This window comes from Scyliorhinus canicula, chromosome 17 (assembly GCF_902713615.1).
Source record: "Scyliorhinus canicula chromosome 17, sScyCan1.1, whole genome shotgun sequence".
In the NCBI taxonomy this organism is placed as follows: domain Eukaryota; kingdom Metazoa; phylum Chordata; class Chondrichthyes; order Carcharhiniformes; family Scyliorhinidae; genus Scyliorhinus; species Scyliorhinus canicula.
The window spans coordinates 124,053,235-124,073,463 of NC_052162.1; the positions used below are offsets into that span (position 1 = coordinate 124,053,235).

The 20,229-nt window shown below is 50.1% G+C and overlaps 1 protein-coding gene across 1 annotated transcript; it reads left to right on the forward strand.

The window, feature by feature from the left end:
• Positions 1 to 373: 373 nt before the first annotated feature.
• LOC119951248 (gastrula zinc finger protein XlCGF71.1-like) lies at positions 374 to 12,517 on the forward strand (the record flags this gene model as incomplete). The annotated part of the gene is made up of 2 exons (XM_038774304.1): positions 374 to 1,202; positions 11,621 to 12,517. A coding segment is annotated over exon 2 (645 nt), but the record flags the coding sequence as incomplete, so codon positions are not given.
• Between the last annotated feature and the right edge of the window lie 7,712 nt (positions 12,518 to 20,229).

Genomic DNA, 20,229 nt, shown 5'->3' on the forward strand with positions numbered 1-20,229 from the left:
CCTCCCTGGATTCACTTCCTTTACCTTCAGTTGCTGCAAGTGACTAATTGAAGGTGAGAATGAGAAAAGAAATGGGAAGGGGGAGAAAGGAAAGTGTTTTACTCACAGATGTTGGAAACAGGAGGAGGTTTCCGTCTGTGTGAAGCTCAATCTTCAATCACTCTCATTGGTTACAGAACCAGAGTCCTTCTGGTCGTCCAACTCTTCCCATTGGTCAACACCAATGCTGGACGGTCAGGTGGTGGGCACAACCTCGCACATGCTCAGTCCCCCCCTCTCCCATGGACATGCGTAGTCGCTGGCCAGTTGGGGGGGGGGGGGGGGGAGGGGAGGGGAGGCCGGCGAGCGGCTTCTCGCCCTGGCCGGAGACGTCAGCCGGTTGCCTGGAAACGTTGTCTGGAGGAGGCACAACAATGAGTGGGGACCCAGCGGGGCTCCCGCGCCGAGCCTGCGCACTGCAATGCAGAGACGTCATCGCAGAGCAGAATGATTCCTATTGGCTGATTCAGGCTCTCACACAATGAAAGGTTCTGGTTTCCCCATCAGGTGGCTGACGTTTAAGGAGACAGTAAATTAATATCGGCCAGGAAGCAGTGAGCAGGGATCTGTCAATCAGCCTGAATCAGCACCTTCAGGAGAATTGGGAGAGTGAATATTAGATACAGTAGAGTGAGAATGGAGGGAGAGTGTGTGGGATGGAGATTTACACCTTTTGGGGAATGAGAGAGGAAAGAATGTTCCTGAGAAACTACAATTGTCTGTTCTGAATTTCTATCCTGTACTGACAGTGATACATTTTTGAAACTCCTTTTCCAGGATATCAGAAGGAGAGGATTTGCAGACAGAAACCTCACACCAAACATCAGCTGCAGATCTGCTCTATTCATTAGCCTTTCATCATTGGATAAACGTTTGTCTATTCTGTCTGCTGCAGAAAATGTTATGAATCAATTTGACTGGAAAAGTACAGAGATACACACACATCTGAGTAATAGTGTTCCAGTGCACAGAATGGGGAAAGAGCTTTAATCAGTTATATAGCTTGAAGAAAATATAAAGAATTGGTGCAGGGAAAGACCCAACACGAGGCTTCAACAAATGAATTGAATGTTGAGAGGCAGAAAGACACCTGCAAGGAGAAACAATGGAAATGTGGGAAAGGATTCATATCCCCCACTGAAGCTGGAAATTCACCATTCCTGGTGGGTATTTTTCATCCTATATTAAATTGTAAGTCATTGTTTTGTATTTACTTTATTCGTTCTGGGCGTCGCTGGCTTGGCCAGCATTTATTGCCCATCCTTGAGGACATGTAAGAGACAACCACATTACTGTGGGGCTGGAGTCACATGATCGCCAGACCAGGTAAGAATGACAGATTTCCTTCCCTAAAGGACATGAGTGAACCAGATGGGTTTTTACAACAATTGACAATGGCTACATGGTCATCATTGGACTTTTTTTTTAATATAATTTTTATTGGAATTTTTTACAGAAAATATAAAACATAATGACAAACAATGAAATGCAACAAAATAACCCATAATAACTGTAACACCCCCAGACCGTATCGACGCATGTATCCCATCCCCCACCCTCCCAACCCCAATGAACAACAAAAGAACTTAAAAATAAATTTAAATTAAATAAACAAACATAGTCATCGTCCGCCCCCCCCCACCTTTCCCCTCCCCCCCCACCTTTCCCCTCCCCCCCCCACCTTTCCCCCCCCCACCTTCCCCCCCCCACCTTTCCCCCCCCCACCTTTCCCCCCCCCACCTTTCCCCCCCCCACCTTACCCCCCCCCCCCCTTCCCCCCCCCACCTTTCCCCCCCCCCACCTTTCCCCCCCCCCCACCTTTCCCCCCCCCCCACCTTTCCCCCCCCCCCCCACCTTTCCCCCCCCCCCACCTTTCCCCCCCCCACCTTTCCCCCCCCCCACCTTTCCCCCCCCTTTCCCCCCCCCCACCTTTCCCCCCCTTTCCCCCCCCCCGAAAGCACCCTGTCACTCACCCCTGCTCGTGGGAAGCGAAGGGAATCCCTCCACCTGCCGCCTAGCAAATGCCTTTACCTGCAGATACCTGAACATGTTCCCCGGGGGGAGCCCAAGTTTCTCCTCCAACTCCCCCAGGCTCTCAAACCTCCCATCAATAAACAGGTCCCTCAGCTGTCTGATGCCCGCTCTGTGCCAACCCTGAAATCCCCCATCAATGTTCCCCGGGACGAACCTATGGTTCCCCCTTAACGGAGCCTTGCATCAAGCCCCCCACTTCTCCCCTATGTCGCCTCCACTGCCCCCAAATCTTGAGGGTAGCCGCCACCACCGGACTCGTGGTATACCTCGTAGAAGGGAGCGGCCACGGCGCCGTTACCAGGGCCCCCAGGCTTGTATCTCCACAGGACACCCTCTCCATCTGTTTCCATGCTGCCCCCTCCCCCTCCATTACCCACTTGCGCACCATCGACACATTGGCCGCCCAATAATACCCCGAGAGATTGGGTAACGCCAGCCCCCCCCCCCATCTCTACCCCGCTCCAAGAAGACCCTCTTCACCCTCGGGGTCCCATGCACCCAAACAAAGCTCATGATGCTGCTAGTCACCCTTCTAAAAAAGGCCCTAGGGATAAAGATGGGCAAACACTGAAAAAGGAACAAGAACCTCGGGAGAACTGTCATTTTGACGGACTGCACTCTACCCGCCAACGATAGCGGCACCATGTCCCACCTTTTAAATTCCTCCTTCATCTGTTCCACCAGCCTGGTAAAATTAAGCTTATGGAGAGTCCCCCAACTCCTGGCCACTTGCACCCCCAGGTATCTGAAACTCTTCACTGCCCTCTTAAATGGGAGTCTCCCAATTCCCTCCTCCTGATCACCCGGGTGTAGCACGGTAGCATGGTGGTTAGCATAAATGCTTCACAGCTCCAGGGTCCCAGGTTCAATTCCCGGCTGGGTCACTGTCTGTGCGGAGTCTGCACGTCCTCCCCGTGTGTGCGTGGGTTTCCTCCGGGTGCTCAGGTTTCCTCCCACAGTCCAAAGATGTGCGGGTTAGGTGGATTGGCCATGCTAAATTGCCCGTAGTGTCCTAAAAAGTAAGGTTAAGGGGTGGGGGGTTGTTGGGTTACGGGTATAGGGTGGATACGTGGGTTTGAGTAGGGTGATCATGGCTCGGCACAACATCGAGGGCCGAAGGGCCTGTTCTGTGCTGTACTGTTCTATGTTCTATACCTCACTCTTGCCTAAATTTAACTTATAGCCCGCGAAGCCCCCAAATTCCGCTAACAGCTCCATCACCCCTGGCATTCCCCCTTCTGGATCCGCCACATACAACAGCAGGTCGTCCGCATACAGCGATACACGATGTTCCTCCCCACCCCGCACCAGACCCCTCCATCTCCCTGACTCCCTCAACGCCATAGCCAAAGGTTCAATCGCCAGTGCAAAGAGCAAGGGGTACAGGGGGCACCCCTGCCTGGTCCCACGGTAGAGCCTAAAGTACTCCGATCTCCTTCCATTGGTAACTACACTTGCCATCGGAGCCGCGTAGAGCAGCCTCACCCATTTGATGAATCCCTCCCCGAATCCGAACCGCTCCAGCACCTCCCACAGGTACCCCCACTTAACTCTATCAAACGCTTTCTCCGCATCCAGCGCCACCACTATCTCCGCCTCCCCCTCCACTGCCGGCATCATAATAACATTTAGCAGTCTCCGCACATTCGTGTTGAGCTGCTGCCCCTTGACAAATCCTGTCTGATCCTCGTGTATCACCCCAGGCGCACAGTCCTCTATCTTGGTGGCCAGGATCTTCGCCAGCAACTTAGCGTCAACATTGAGGAGTGAGATAGGCCTGTATGATCCACACTGCAAGGGGTCCTTATCCCGCTTCAGGATCAGAGATAACAGTGCCCGCGACATCGTCGGGGGCAAAGCCCCCCCCTCCCATGCCTCATTGAAGGCTCGCACCAACAGGGGGCCCACCAGATCCGCATACTTTTTATAAAATTCCACCGGGAACCCATCCGGCCCTGGCGCCTTACCTGACTGCATTTGTCCAATCACCCTGACTAACTCCTCCAACTCTATCGGCGCCCCCAGCCCCTCTACCAGCTCCTCTTGAACCCTTGGGAACCATAGCCTGTTCATGAAGCTCTCCATTCCCCCTCTCCCCATCGGAGGTTCTGACCGGTACAGTTCCTCGTAGAAGTCCCTAAAGACCCCATTTACTTCTGTCCCCTTCTGCACTACATTCCCACCCCTGTCCGTCACTCCACCAATTTCCCTAGCTGCATCTCGCCTGCGGAGCTGATGCGCCAACATCCTGCTCGCCTTCTCCCCATACTCATATACCGTGCCCTGCGACCTCCTCCACTGTGTCCCCGCCTTTCTGGTGGTCAACAAGTCAAATTTGGCCTGCAAACTACGCCGTTCCCCCAGCAACCCCTCCTCCGGTGCCTCCGCGTATCTCCTGTCCACATCCAGGAGCTCCTCCACCAGTCTCTCCCTCTCCTTCCTCTCCCTCCTTTCCCTATGGGCCCGGATGGAGATCAGCTCCCCCCGGATCACTGCTTTCAGAGCCTCCCAGACCATTCCCACCCGGACCTCCCCCGTGCCGTTGGTATCAAGATACCCCTCAATACTTCCCCGGACCCTCCTACACACCTCCTCATCAGCCAGCAGCCCCACATCCAGGCACCAGAGTGGGCGCTGGTCCCGCGCCTCCCCCATCTCCAGATCAACCCAGTGCGGAGCATGGTCTGAAATCGCTATGGCCGAATACTCTGCATCCTGCACCTTCGGGATCAATCCCCTGCTCAGGATGAAAAAATCTATTCGGGAATAGACCCTATGGACATGGGAGAAAAAGGAATACTCCCGCGCTCTCGGCCTCCCAAACCTCCAGGGATCCACCCCTCCCATCTGGTCCATAAACCCACTCAGCACTTTGGCCGCCGCCGGTCTCCTACCCGTCCTTGAACTGGACCGGTCCAGTGGGGGATCCAGCACTGTGTTAAAGTCTCCCCCCATGATCAGGCCCCCTGCCTCCAGGTCCGGAATGCGGCCCAACAAGCGCCTCATGAAGCCGGCATCATCCCAATTCGGGGCATATACATTAACCAGCACTACCTTCTCTCCCTGCAGCCTACCCTTCACCATAATATATCTGCCCTCCTTGTCCGACACCACCTCAGCCGCCTCGAACGCCACCCTCTTCCCCACCAGAATCGCCACCCCCCCGGTTCTTCGCGTTCAATCCTGAGTGAAAAACCTGCCCCACCCACCCCTTCCTCAGACGAACCTGGTCCGCCACCTTCAAGTGGGTCTCCTGGAGCATAGCCACGTCCGCCTTCAGCCCCTTCAGATGAGAAAATACCCTAGTTCTCTTAACCAGCCCATTCAGCCCCCTCACGTTCCAGGTAATCAGCCGGATCAGAGAGCAACCTGCCCCTCTCCCCCGCCGGCTAGCCATAGCTTATCAACTGCTCGCCCCAGGCCAGCTCGCCCCGCCTGACCCGTTCCCCATGGCGATAACGCCTCTCCTCTACCCCCTGGCCCACGCCAGCTCCTTCCTGGCCATTCCAGCAGCAACCCGGTATCCCCCCCCCAGCCCCCCAGGCTAGGACCCCTCCTAGCCGCGACGCACCCTTCATGGTACTTCCGTGAGTCAGCTGACTTCTGCTGACCCGGCAGCTCCTGCCAAAACCCATCTCCTCCCGGCATGGGGTCATCCCCCTCTTGCCACGCCTCCTTGGCACCGCTTCAGCGCGGGAAAGAAAACCAGTAGAGGCCACGCCCCCACCTCCAGCTCCGCCCCCCCTGCCCCGCAGCGCGGACAACCAGAGGAAAGCCCGCGCTTTCACACTGCCACACCCCACCCTTCTGACGCAGCTCCTCAAAATCCAGTTTCACCCCAACCCCCAGCCCCGTACAGACGAGAACATATAAAGCACATATCCCCAACGTTCCCCACATACCCCACACCCATACCCAACAGACAAACCCACCCGGAAACAGAGCAAAAGAAAACCAGCATAAAAAAAACACGTGTTAAAATTGAAGAACAGCAACAGCGAAAACAGCAACGGCCATAGTGTGTCCCCAGACCCTAGTTCGAGTCCAGCTTCTCTGCCTGTACAAAGGCCCACGCCTCCTCCGGGGACTCGAAGTAGTGGTGCCGGTCCTTATATGTCACCCACAGACGCGCAGGCTGCAGCATTCCAAATCTGACCTGCTTGGCATGCAGCACCGCCTTCGTCCGGTTGAACCCGGCCCGCCGCTTTGCCACCTCCGCAGTCCTGGTAGATTCGCACCACCGAATTCTCCCACTTGCTGCTCCTCTCTTTCTTGGCGCAGCGCAGCACACACTCCCGGTCACTAAATCGATGGAACCGCACCAGCACCGCCCGCGGGGGTTCATTTGCCTTAGGCCTCCTGGCCAGCACTCTGTGAGCTCCCTCAAGCTCCAGGGGCAAATGGAAGGACCCCGCTCCCATCAACAAGCTCAACATCGTGGTCACGTACGTCGGGAGATCCGACCCCTCCAGCCCCTCCGCCAGGCTCAGGATCCTCAAATTCTTTTGCCTCGTGCGAACGTCCAGCTCCTCCAAGCGGTCTTGCCACTTTTTGTGAAGTGCCTCGTGCAACTCCACTTTCCCCACGAGGACCACGGACTCCTCCTCCCGCTCAGCGGCCTGCTGCTGCAACTCCCTAATGGACACCTCCTGGGCTGCCTGAGCCCCAAACAGCTTGTTGGTAGTCACATTCAGGGAATCCAGCAACTCAGCCTTCAGCTCCGCAAAACAGCGCAGAAGAAAGGCTTGCTGCTCCTGCGCCCACTTCCACCAGTCCTCGGGTGTTCTGCCGGCCGCCATTTTGTCCTTCTTCCCCCGCTTTTCTTGGGGAGCTGCTGCAGCTTTTTCCTTTGCCCCACTCCGGGTGAGCACCATAAATTATGGGGAATGCTCCTCTAGACACCTTCCCCCACCGGGATTCGTCGAGACAGCGCCGTTTGGGGCCCTCAAATCGGCCCAAAAGTCCTTAAGTAGTGGGAGTTGCGGTGCACTGCAAAGCCGATTTTCTGACCGCTCCACTCCTAGTCCAGGCCATCCACCGGTGGAGAATCTGAGAAGGAGTGTTCCCACACGGGGAAAAGTCCAAACAGCACCACTACAAGCCCTTAAAAGAGCCCCAAAGTCCGAAAATAGTGGGAGCCACTGAATGTGCGGCTTAGCTCCGCATCACCGCTACCGGAAGTCCGTCTCCGCTTCTTCAATGGCCTTGGTGAGATCTTTTCACAGTTCTTCCCTCTGCTGCTAGAATTCAGCTTTCATAAAGGCCCTCAGGTCAGCTTGAGACCTATAAGCTGGCCCTTCCCCCGCTTGCATGCTTGCAGAGGCTTTTGTTTGCTGCTGCTTCAGACAAATCTTGCACTGTTTCTGAGGGTCTGATAACCAAGAAACATCCTATTCCTGGGGGAAAATACTCCTTGAACATTCACCCACGCCTTTTCATCGAAATTCCAACCCGTGCTGCCCAAAAAAGAGCTCTTTTCTGCAACCTTAGGCAGGAGCTGCCTCTGTGTGATCACTCACTCCATGGTGCACACCGGAAGTCCATCATTGGACTTTTAACTCCAGATTTTTATTTAATTCAAATTCCACCATCTGCCCTGGTGTGATTCGAATCCAGGTCGCCAGAGCATTGTTGCTCGTTTTACTGGAGTGTGATTAACACGCCTCCGTTTAAAGGCCGTGTGCTTAACACTACTATGGCTCTGTGTATGTAATTATGCTCGGAGTCGCCAGGTGCCGTATTTAGACACTGTCACAAGTATATCAAGGTCAGGTTCAAAGTAATAAATCTGTACACCGATTAGTAAGTCCAAACGATTGGTGTTTATTATAACAAATATAATAAATACACATGCATATGCTAAAGAGACTAACTTACTTCTAGTACTAAACAACTAAAATACTTATCTAGACAGGAACAGGCAAGGTCAGGGGACAAGGCCTTCGTCCCGTTCTTGGTCTGCAACTCTCAGATTCTTAAAATTGTCAGGATCTAGCAAGGTCTGGATCACGTAGTGATCGTTGTATTGGCACTTACAGTTCGATGGCTGGTGGCTCAACGGCCGGTGATGGAACTGGAGTCAGGATGCGATGTAGCAGCAAAGCAGAGCCGGAGCAACAAAACAGACCGAACCATATGCGGGGTCTATTCTTATAGGTCCTAGAAGTCCGTGCCCCCTTGGGGCAGTTCTTTTACCTGCCATGTATCGATTGGGCCTTTCCCAATCGATATCTTCCAAACCCCCCAATCTGAGGGTCGTTCCTCGATGGGTGGGGCGGTCCCTACGGTTCTTTGTGTTGGTTACTGTGGCGCCATTCTATCTGGGCGTCTACGCAAAAGTATCCATTGATACTTAAATGTTTCTATTGTGCGGGGTCTGGATCTGGATCACCTCATCACTATGCAGATCTGTTCCCATTTGCACCTTTGGCTGAAACTCTGCACCTGGCCAAAAACTGGTTTCTGTATGTGCAGAATGCAAATTAGTCTTCTGCAAACTGCTTGTCCTTGCTAAGACTGTTTTTCCCTGCAGCCTTAGCAGTTCTCCATTTTGTAGCCCAGTGTCCATCTTAGATAGCTACAGCATCACCCTGGGTCTCTGGATTACTCATACAGCAACAATACCACTACATCACTGTCTCCACATAATAAGGGGAGGGACTTTGTTGACTTATTGTTTAAATATATAGTATTCTTTTAAATTTTTTAATTTAAAGGGTTTACTCATGGCAGGAGAGCACAAAGCCATGGTTTGGTCCTCTTGCTCCATGTGGGAATCCAGGTGCATTTCCAGTTCCCGGGACCAGCATTGTGTGCAGGAAGTGTGTCCAGCTGCAGCTCCTGGAAGCTCAGGTTTCAGAGCTCGAACGGCGGCTGTGGAGCATCCCCGAGTCTGAGAGCATCATGGATAGCATGTTTAGAGAGGTGGTCACACCGCAGCTGAAGGAACCTGAGGAAGGAAGGGAATGGGTGACCGCCAGGCAGTCCAAGAGAAAGAGGCGGGTATTTCAGGAGTCTCCTGGGGTCCCGCTCGCTAATCGGTATTCCATTTTGGAGGCTGATGAGGCTGGTTCCTCCGGGGAGTATGAACAGAGGCAAGTTTCTGGCACCACAAGCAGCCTGTCTGTACAGGAGAGGGGAAAGAGAGGAAGAGCAATAACAATAGGGCATCCTTTTGTATCTGGAAAACCTCAGATATGTCAACCAGTATTTTAATCAAAGTTCTACCCAGGTGTCTTTTAATAGTGAGGAGAACAAAGGACAAAATACAAGTTCAACAATCTTTATTGAACAAAGGTAATCCGTAAATTAACCCAAGTTTGTATACAAGAAATAGCCAGGATTCAGCTCTACTACCCCCAAAGGTGATTGGATTGAACTGTAGATCCAATCCTCAAGCCTCTCTGGTCCATCATCATTAAGTTAGTCTCGCTGGCAGCTTCCTCCCTCCTTCCTTCTCTGGTCAGTCTGGGGTTGGTTCACAGATTGATGTGGATTGTGCTTGTGGTATTATAAACTCTGTAATAGGCCTGCATCGCTTGGCTGATTCCTTCCTTTCTGCTTCTTTTTGTTCTTTGCGTTTTAGTGACCCAGATTTATGCTTTTTCTTTTCCATGCTGGTAGGGGTAATATTCCTGAAATAAAAACTTAATAAAAAATAGCCCACATTGGGAAAAATGAATATTGATGATTGCAAGAATAACTTGAAGGAACGCCAGATAAACCCCTACTTGATAAAAAATATAAAATAACTTACTTACACTTCAATAGGATATGTTCATTAGTCAATACTACTGTGGCCTATGCAGCTTCAGAAGAGGAGACAATCCACAGTCCAGTGTTCACACCAGCAAGCAACTGAGACAACTGTTGAAACTTAGAAGTCCGACTATAGTAAGACATTAAGAATGGTCCCATGACCAAAGTTAACATGTCCAGTTTGATACTAGTGTGGTGTTACAAGTCGCAACCGTTTGAGTTTACCGATCATGGCTTATCACTTCAATATCTTTGGCCTCATGATTCACGGTCAAAGGTACCGCTTCTCCTTTTCAGTGACCTCGCGACCCTATGTACTGCCAAAAATCCTTTCAAGTTGCCGACCATCTCAAATCACGAACTGGAACTTTATCTTTAAATTCACACGCTCTTGCTGAAAACGTGGATTTCCAACTATGTCTGACCCAGGTGAACCAGCCCCCCCCCCCCCTCCACACCTTTTCACATCCGTTTAACACTGCTTCGTTCCTTCATACACTGAGTGATTATTTGTTTGTTTCTTTATTGCATTTTTATTTGGTATTGCTCTTTTTAAAAACAATTTTATTTTATTAAGTTAGAATACAAATCTCAGGAAAGAAGTTGGAGATTTATTTATCTAATTAATTATAATTTTTAAGGGGCGTTCAGAGATTCACAGGCCCCTTCTTGGCTCTCCGGGCCCCGGACCGATGTACCGGCTGAACCAAGACTACTGCTTGATATCCTTTGAAGTTGCCGACCATCTCAAATCACGAATTGTAACTTTATCTTTAAATTCACACACTCTTGCTGAAAACATGGAATTTCCTTAATTATGCCCGACCCGGGCCCTCCTATTCCACATCCTTCCACTACCTCCCCTGCTTCGTTCCTTTTCATGCACTGCTTATTTGTGTCCTGTTCTCATTTTTTTCTTATTCCTTTTTATTACTAAAACAGTTGTCTCTGTTTGCTTCTTTATTGCATTTTTATTTGATATAGGGGGCCCACTTGCTATCGGGCAAACTGACACCCTGGCCAGTCCACCACTGCCCACCCCGACCAAAACATTTTTTAACTTAAAAGTACCCAATTCATTTTTTATCCAATTAAGGGGCAATTTAGTTTGGCCGATCCACCTACACGGCACATCTTTGGGTTGTGAATATGAGACCCACGGAGACACGAGGTGAATGTGCAAATTTGTGAGCTGGAGCCGGAATCAAACCTGGGTCCTCGGCGCCGTGAAGTTAGACAGACATCCGATTGACGAGGGAGTTGAGTGTCATGGGGAACAGGTCGGAAAATTAAGTGAAAGTGAAGATGAGGAGTGAATTCTTCATTCGAGGATGCGGTGAAGCTTTGGAATTCTCTACTCCAGACGTCTGTCAGCAAGTATTTTCCATTTCGAGATTGACAGGTTTCGAGATAGTGAAGATATCGAGGGATATGGGAGATAGTGTGGGAAAATGGTGTTGAGGAGATTGGCAATTGAGCTCAATAAAGGGTTCAGCAAGTTTAATGGGCCAAATGGCTGACTGCATCTCCTATTTGTTATGGTCACTGTGTCCAGGACAGGAAGCAGTGAGCAGGGATCTGTCTATCAGCCTGAATCAGCACTTTCAGGAGAATTGGTAGGATGAATATTAGATACAGCAGAGTGAGAATGGAGGGAGAGTGTGTGGGATGGAGATTTACAGCGTTTGGGGAATGAGAGAGGAAAGAATGTTCCATAGGAAGCAGAATTGTCTGTTTTGAATTTCTGTCCTGTACTGACAGTGATGTCTTTTGTAAATTGTTTTTCCAGGATGTTAGAAGAGGAGGAATTACAGACAGGAATCTCAAATGTCACGTCTTGATCTGACAGAATCACTTGATTCCTTGGGACACAGAAACAGGTGAGAGTGTTCCAGAGCACTGACTGTGGAAAGAGCTTCAACCAGTAACACAGCCTGAAAAAACATTGCACCATTCACAGCGGGGAGGGACTGTACACGTGTTCTGTGTGTGGGTAAGGTTTCAATTGTCCAACCTGGAGTGACACAAGGAGAACCAAAACATGGAGAAACCGTGGAAATGTGGGGATTGTAGGAAGAGATTCAGTGCCCGATCTAAGCTGGAGCTTCATCAACGCATTCACACAGCGGAGAGGCCATTCAGCTGCCCTGTGTGTGGGAAGGGATTCATTCAGTTATCCGTCCTGAAGAGACATCAGCGAATTCACACTGGGGAAAGGCCGTTCACCTGCTCTGTATGTGAGAAGGGATTTGTTCTGTTATCCAGCCTGAAGACACACCAGCGAGTTCACACTGGGGCGAGGCCGTTCACCTGCTCTCAGTGTGGGAAGGGATTCACTACGTTATCCAACCTGACGACACACGAGCGAATTCACACTGGGGAGAGGCCGTTCAGCTGCTCTGTGTGTGAGAAGGGATTCGTTCAGTTATGCAGCCTGCAGAGACATCAGCGAATTCACACTGGGGAAAGGCCGTTCACCTGCTCTCAGTGTGGGAAGGTATTCGGTGATTCCTCCAACCTGCGGAAACACCAGCGAGGTCACACTGGGGAGAGGCCGTTCACCTGCTCTCAGTGTGAGAAGGGATTCGCTCAATCATCCAACCTGCGGATACACCAGCGGGTTCACACTGGGGAGAGGCCGTTCACCTGCTCTCAGTGTGAGAAGGGATTCACGGACTTATCCAACCTGCGGAGACACCGGCGAGTTCACACTGGGAATCTGAGTCCGTTCAGCTGCTCTCAGTGTGGGAAGGGATAAATCCACCAGCAAGTTCACTTTTGGAAGAGGCCGTTCACCTGCTCTGTGTGTGGGAAGGAATTCTGTCTTTCCTCGCACTTACTCAGACACGAACAACTTCACAAGTGATTCCAGGGGTTGGATTCTGTTGCTGTTACTGTTTCTGCTTCAGTTACATCCAGGACGACATTTTGTTCATTCTGACAGTTGGTGTTGGAGGGAATTTTTTTTTTTTTATGTTTTTTATTGAGTTTTCGTATTTTATATTGAACAAATTACAAATTATTAGAGAGAGAAAAGAAAAAAACATGCAAAAATTAACATGTATATTTACAGGTAAGCATCTTCGTAATAACAACTGTGGCCGCCCCCTTTAGCCGGCATACATATTTTACATTCCCCAACATGGCCGAGGCACATGTTTATAGGGATTCATTTACAGTTTGGTTTTGGACCTTAGCTAGCCATCAAACCCCCATAACGAACCCGTAGCGCCCCCCCCCCCCCCCCCCCCCGGCTACCTTCCCCCGATTCCCGTCCATTTTCCCCTGATTCTTGGCCACCCGACTATTCTTCCTCTTGTACGTTGGCCACAAACAGGCCCCGGAACAATTGCATGAATGGCTCTCACGTTCTGTGGAAGCCGTCGTCCGACCCTCGGATGGCGAATTTGATTTTCTCCATTTGGAGAGATTCTGAGAGGTCGGACAGCCAGTCTGCAGCTCTGGGCGGTGCTGCTGACCGCCAGCCAAACAGGATTCTACGGTGGGCGATCAGGGAGGCAAAGGCAAGGGCGTCCGCCCTCCTCCCCAGGAATAGATCTGGCTGGTCTGAAACCCCGAAGACCGCCACTATCGGGCATGGCTCCACCCTCACCCCCACCACTTTGGACATAGCCTCGAAGAAGGCTGTCCAGTACTCCACAAGTCTGGGGCAAGACCAGAACATGTGGGCGTGGTTGGCCGGGCCACTTTGGCACCGTTCACATCTGTCCTCCACCTCCAGGAAGAACCTACTCATACGGTTTCTTGTTAAATGGGCTCTATGTACCACTTTTAGTTGCGTCAGGCTGAGCCTTGCGCACGTGGAGGTGGAGTTGACCCTATGCAGTGCTTCGCTCCAGAGTCCCCACCCTATCTCAATCCCCAGGTCGTCCTCCCATTTCATTCTTGTTGCGTCCAGTACGGTGTTGTCCCTTTCTACCAGTCGGCCATACATGTCGCTACAGTTCCCTTTCTCTAGGATACTTGCGTCCAGTAGGTCTTCCAGTAGTGTGTGCCGTGGTGGTTGTGGGTACGTCCTTGTCTCCTTTCGTAGGAAGTTTTTGAGCTGCAGGTACCGTCGCTCGTTCCCCCCAGCTAGCCGAAATTTCTCTGTCAGTTTGTCCAGTGTTGCGATCCTGTCGTCCGTGTATAGGTCCCTGACTATCAGTGTCCCCCCCCGTCCTGCCTCCACCTTTTGAAGGTGGCATCAGTCAGTGCTGGTGTGAACCTATGGTTGTTGCAGATGGGAGCCTTGTCCGACATTTTGGTCAGGCCAAATTGCTGCCGCAGTTGGTTCCAGGACTGGAGGGTGGCTGTCCCCACTGGGCTGCTGGAGTGTTTTTTGGGTGGGGATGGGAGTGCTGCCGTGGCGAGGGCCCGGAGGGAGGTTCCCATGCAGGAGGCCTCCTCCGCGCGCACCCACTCGGCTTCTGGCTCCTGGATCCATCCCCTTACTCGCTCGGCTGTTGCCGCCCAGTGGTAGAATTGTAGATTCGGGAGGGCTAGCCCCCCCCTGGATTTTGTTTTTTGTAGGTCCTTCTTTGGGATCCTAGCATTTCCCCCCCCCCCCATACGAACGCCATGATAAGTTTGTCCAGCACTTTGAAAAAGGCCTTGGGGATGTAGATCGGAATGGATCTAAACAGGAAGAGGAACCTGGGCAATACGTTCATTTTGATCGCCTGGACTCTCCCCGCGAGGGAGAGCGGGAGTGTGTTCCATCTTTGCAGGTCCTTTTTTACTTCCTCCGTCAGGCTGGTGAGGTTCCATTTGTGGATCCCTTTCCAGTCATGGGCTATTTGGATCCCCAGGTAGCGGAATTTGTGTCGGACTTGTTTGAACGGCAGCCCCTTTAGTGCTGCCCCCCCCCCCCCCCTTGCTGGTGTACTGGGAAGATCTCGCTTTTGCTCATGTTGAGTTTGTAGCCCGAGAAGGCTCCAAACTCTTTCAGGAGCACGATGATTCCGTCCATGCTGCTTTGTGGGTCCGAGATGTAGAGGAGCAGATCATCTGCATAGAATGAGACTCTGTGCTCTCTGCCTCCCCTTCGGATCCCCCTCCAATTTTTTGCTGCCCTGAGCACGATTGCTAGCGGTTCGATTGCTAGTGCGAACAGCAGCGGGGACAGTGGGCATCCTTGTCTGGTGCCCCTGTGCAGCTGGAAGTATTGGGAGTTGGTATTGTTGGTCCGTACACTCGCCATGGGAGCGTTGCATAGGAGCTTTACCCAAGCCCGAACCGCTCCAGTACCTCCATGAGGTATTTCCATTCGACTCTGTCGAAGGCCTTTTCTGCGTCCAGGGAGACGATCACCTTGTGTTCTCTCCCCGGAGGGGGTCATTATCACGTTCAGCAGGCGCCTGATGTTTGAGGTAAGCTGTCTACCTTTGAAGAAACCCGTCTGGTCCTCTGTGACCACCTCAGGTACACAGTCTTCTAGCCTTTTGGCTAGGAGTTTGGCCAGTATTTTGGCGTCTGCGTTCAGCAGAGATATGGGTCTGTATGACCCACATTCCGTTGGGTCTTTGTCTTTCTTAGGTATCAGCGAGATTGAGGCCTGTGCTAACGTGGGTGGCAGTGTGCCCCTAGCTAGCGAGTCTGTGAACATCTCCCGCAGGTGCGGGGCCAGCGCTGTCGCAAATTTTTTGTAGAAGTCCGCCGGGAATCCGTCCGGTCCCGGCGCCTTCCCCGTCTGCATGGAGCTAATGCTGTCCATGATCTCTCCCAGTGCTAGTGGTGCTTTCAGGTCCCGTTTCCTGCCCTCTCCCACGACTGGTATGTCCAGTCCATCAAGGAACCGGTTCATCCCAGCCTTCCCCGTTGGGGGCTCTGAGGTGTACAGCTCTTGGTAGAAGGCCTTGAAGGTTTTGTTAATCCTCTCTGGTTCTGTTTCCAACGTGCCTCTGGTACCGCTGATTTGCGCAATTTCTCTGGTGGCTGCCTGCTTTCTCAGCTGGTGTGCCAACAGGCGGCTGGCTTTGTCTCCGTGTTCGTACAGGGTCCTGCGCGCCTGGCGGAGTTGGTGCACTGCTTTCCTGGTGGAGAGCAGGTCAAAGTTCCTTTGTAGTTCTTTTCTCTCCACCAGGAGCTCCACGGTCGGGGCCTCGGAGTATTTACGGTCTACCTCCAGTATGGAGTCGACCAGCTTCTGCCTAGCCACCCTTTCCTCCCTATCTCTTTGCGCTTTGAAGGCAATGATTTCCCCTCTTAGTACGGCCTTAAGCGCTTCCCAGAACGTGGAGGATGAGACCTCCCCGTTTTGGTTGTTCTCCGTGTACTCTGCTATGGCCCGCGCTATCCTTTCGCTGAAGGCCTTGTCAGCTAGTAAGGCACCGTCCAACCTCCATGTGGGGCGCTGGGCCCTTCCCGTCTCTAGCCGCACGTCCATGTAGTGTGGAGCGTGGTCTGATATCACAATTGCGGAGTATTCCACTTTGTCTATCCCTGGAAGCACTGTTTTCCCCACCACAAAGAAGTCAATTCTGGTGTACACGTTGTGTACTGGGGAGAAGAAGGAAAATTCTTTCTCCCCCGGGTGGGCGAATCTCCAGGGGTCCACTGCTCCCATCTGCTCCATAAAGTGACTGAGTTCCCTTGCCATGCTTGAGGTTTTCCCCGTTTTGGGAGTTTGATCTGTCCGTCTTTGGATCCTGTACACAGTTGAAATCCCCCCCCATGATTAGTCGATGCGTCGCTATGTCCGGGATTTCTGCCATGGTCTTTTTGATGAAACTCGTGTCGTCCCAGTTGGGCGCGTACACGTTGACTAGGACTACCGGCGCTCCATCCAGGGCCCCGCTGACCATGACATTCCACCCCCCTGGGTCTATAACCATCTTTGTCACCCTAAACATTGTCCTCTTGCCGATCAGGATCGCCACCCCCCGGCCCTTGTCCCATAGCAGGAATGGTAGGTTTGTCCCACCCAGCCCTTTCTTACCAGCAGTTGTGTTGGAGGGAATTAAAGTTGAGTCCTGGATATTGTGGTGAACTTTAAGGAAAAGTCTTTGTTTCACATGCATGTGAGACATACAAAGGCTCGGGCCTGAATGCTGCAGGTCCCAACGAGTCTTTGTCGCTTCCCCCATTGTACATTGCAATGACCAGTTGTATTGTCCGATGTCGTATTGATACGTTAATTGTTTTTACAGAGTACAGATAGTTGGATAAATGTAAAACTTAATATTAACATTGATTTATTTTACTGAATACTGGATGGTCCGTATAATCACATTAAGTACAGAAATTGTTTGAAACAGACCTGATAATTGCATCTCCGGCTGATTCCTGGCCCCCATTTAGCATTTCAAAGGGTTGTTCTAACTGTGATGTGGTGTTAACAGCCTCCCATCTATGTTCATCCGGAGATAACCACCTTTCTAGATTTCTGAGCAGTCTGTCTGTCTCAGTGCAGTTTCCCTGATTCTTTTGCTAATTCAAATGGGTTTTTCAGACTTTTGCCATTGTGGGTGTAGATGGCCTGTGTTGATTGCTGCCTGCCAGGATGTCTGAATTAACCCGTCCCTATTTTCTAGTGAGGTATGACTTGCCTTTGTGCGTTTGTACATTTATCCCGCGATTAAACGGAGATGTGAATGGACATGTGAATAAATATATATATAGACAAACATGGGCCCCGATATTTTCCCACAACAGCCCCCCTGATGGCTCTTGGGTAAAAAATAGACCCAAGATCGCCATGAACCAATATCTGTTGTGGTGCACCCCGCTTGTGAAATAAACTATACCTTGTGGATATCGTTGCCTATCCTCATGGAAGCTCTCCTTCCTCGATCATAGTTGAGGACACGGTGCTGAATCCTTCGGGAGGCCTGGCCTCCAGATCACGGAAAGTGTCCTAAACCACTCGCTGTGAGTAACAGCCATTAACCTTTTCCCTTCCCACTGTCATGTGCGAGTACCTTTAAGAAATGGGTGTTTATCGAACAGCTGTGGTGGGTGTACCTTTAAGAAATGGGTGTTTATCGAACAGCTGTGGTGGGTGTACCTTTAAGAAATGGGTGTTTATCGAATAGCTGTAGTAGGTGTACCTTTAAGAAATGGGTGTTTGTCAGATAGCTGCAGTGATGTCAGAGTGTGGGTGGAGCTGGGCTGTCTGTCTTACACTTTCGTTTTTGAGCAGGCAGCTACAGTATATTTTAGTTTTGTTTTGAGAGTTGGATAGCCGCAGGAAAAGCAAACATCTGTATAAGGATCTCTCTGCAATCTAAAGACTGTCTCCAGATCATTGGAGGATTTCAAAGTGATAACGTCTCTCAGTAGTGAATTTAAATCTGATCTCTGTGTTAAAAAGGATATTTTATCTTCTGGATGTTGTAAGGAAAGATTAAGGGTTACTTATAGAGTACTGTATTCTTTGGGGGGAGTATTTTAGTTGATGGTTGCTAAGATGTTTATTGTCTGTGTTTAAAAAGGTTAGTGGGATTCATAGAATAAACATTGCTTTTGTTTAAAAATACTCTTCGTTCTCTGTTGCACCACACCTGTAAAGTGGGCCCTTGTGTTCCCCATAACCACACTCTGTTAAAAGTTGTGGGTCAGGTGAACTCCATGATACACTTTGGGGTTCTCTAAACCCTGGCCCATAACAAATTGGGAGCTCGACGGGGATAAAAGTCTATCTATTGGGTTGGTTTTGTGAACTTAAAGACAGTGAGGGGTGAGCATATTGTGGTTGCTTTTCAGGTGTGGTATACCAGTTTAAGTAGTAGTGTGTTGTGCACAATGGCTCTTTCAGAGGCTCTGAAGTTTTTGGAGGTGGAGACGGTCACACGCAGTATCTTACGAAAAGAGACTAAAAACAGGCTTTTAGATTTGCCCAAAACATTGCAGTTAACATTACCTGACAGAATACAAAAAGAAGAGGTACGTACGGTGCTAACTGAGCATTTAAAATTGCCTGAGATACAGTCTGACTCATTAGAAATGGCAAAACTTCAGTTCCAAATCAAGCAACTTCAACATGAAAAAGAATTAAAGCAGCTTGAATACGCAATGAGAGAAAAAGAAAGGGAAAGGGAGATACAGATCATGGAAAAACAAAGAGAGAGAGGAAAGGGAAAAAGAGAGAGAGTTTGAACTTCAGAAAAAGGCCATGAAACATGACAGTCAGTTAAAATTGGCGGATGTAAAGGGAAACGTACAGTTGAAGGATAGTGATGAGGATGAAGAGAAAGAGCGTCATAGTCGAAGGCTTGGTGGGGATCTATTTAAATACATCCAAGCATTGCCACGGTTTGATGAGAAGGAGGTAGAAGCCTTTTTCATTTTGTGTGAGAAGGTGGCTGAACAAATTAAATGGCTACCGATAATGTGGGCATTACTGATTCGAACAAAGCTGGTAGGTAGGGCTAGTAAAGTGTTTGCATCACTACCGGAGAAGGTATCTGGGACGTATGAGGAGGTGAAAAAATCTATCTTAGGTGCGTATGAACTAGTGTCTGAAGCGTACAGACAAAGGTTTAGAAATTTAAGGAAAGAACCTGGTCAAACACACATGGAGTTTGAAAGGATCAAACAGAGTAACTTTGATTGGTGGCTGAGGGCTTTGAAAATAGACCAAACGTATGAAGCTCTCAGAGAAATTAGACTTTTGGAGAAGTTTAAAAATTCAATTCCTGATGTAGTGAGAACTCGTGGAAGAGCAGAGGGTTAAAACTGCGAGGTTAGCAGCAGAAATGGCAGATGATTATGGATCAGTTCATAAATCAAAGCTTGGTTTCCGACATCAGTTTCAGCCGGTGAGGGATAGAAACTGGGGAAAAGAGAAATACTCAATGTTAGAGGTAAAGGAGATCTGATAGGAGAAAATAAGGAGAGTGCACCTCAGATTAAAAAAGAAATCCAGGAGGGTGGAAGAGAAATGTAAAGTTTCAAATGTTTTCACTGTAATAAACTAGGCCATGTAAAGTCACAGTGCTGGTGGTTGAAGAAAAGCACTGGGAAGGCTGATGTGGTAAAACAGGAGAAGACAGTGGGGGTTGTTAAAGTGGTGAAAGAAAGCCCAAGTGAAGTGAAGGAGGTACAAAAGATTGTACAGCCTGATCAAGAGGTGATTGATAAGAAGGTGCCAGATCTCTTTAATGAATTTACTTGTGTGGGTAAAGTTTACTCGTATGTATCAGAAGGAGCAGATAAAGAAGTCGCAATTTTAAGAGTTACGAGGGCTAGTCAATCTCTAATGGTAAGGGATGAGGAGTTATGTAGTTTAGGAAAAATATTGCCAGTAAAGATGGTAATATGTGGAATTCAGGGTGAGAAGAGTAGTGTTCCATTATATAAGGTAAGGTTGCAAAGTCCAGTGAAGAGTAGTGAAGTGGTAGTAGGAGTAATAGAGAAACTATTTTGTCCAGGAATACAGTTTATCTTGGGTAATGA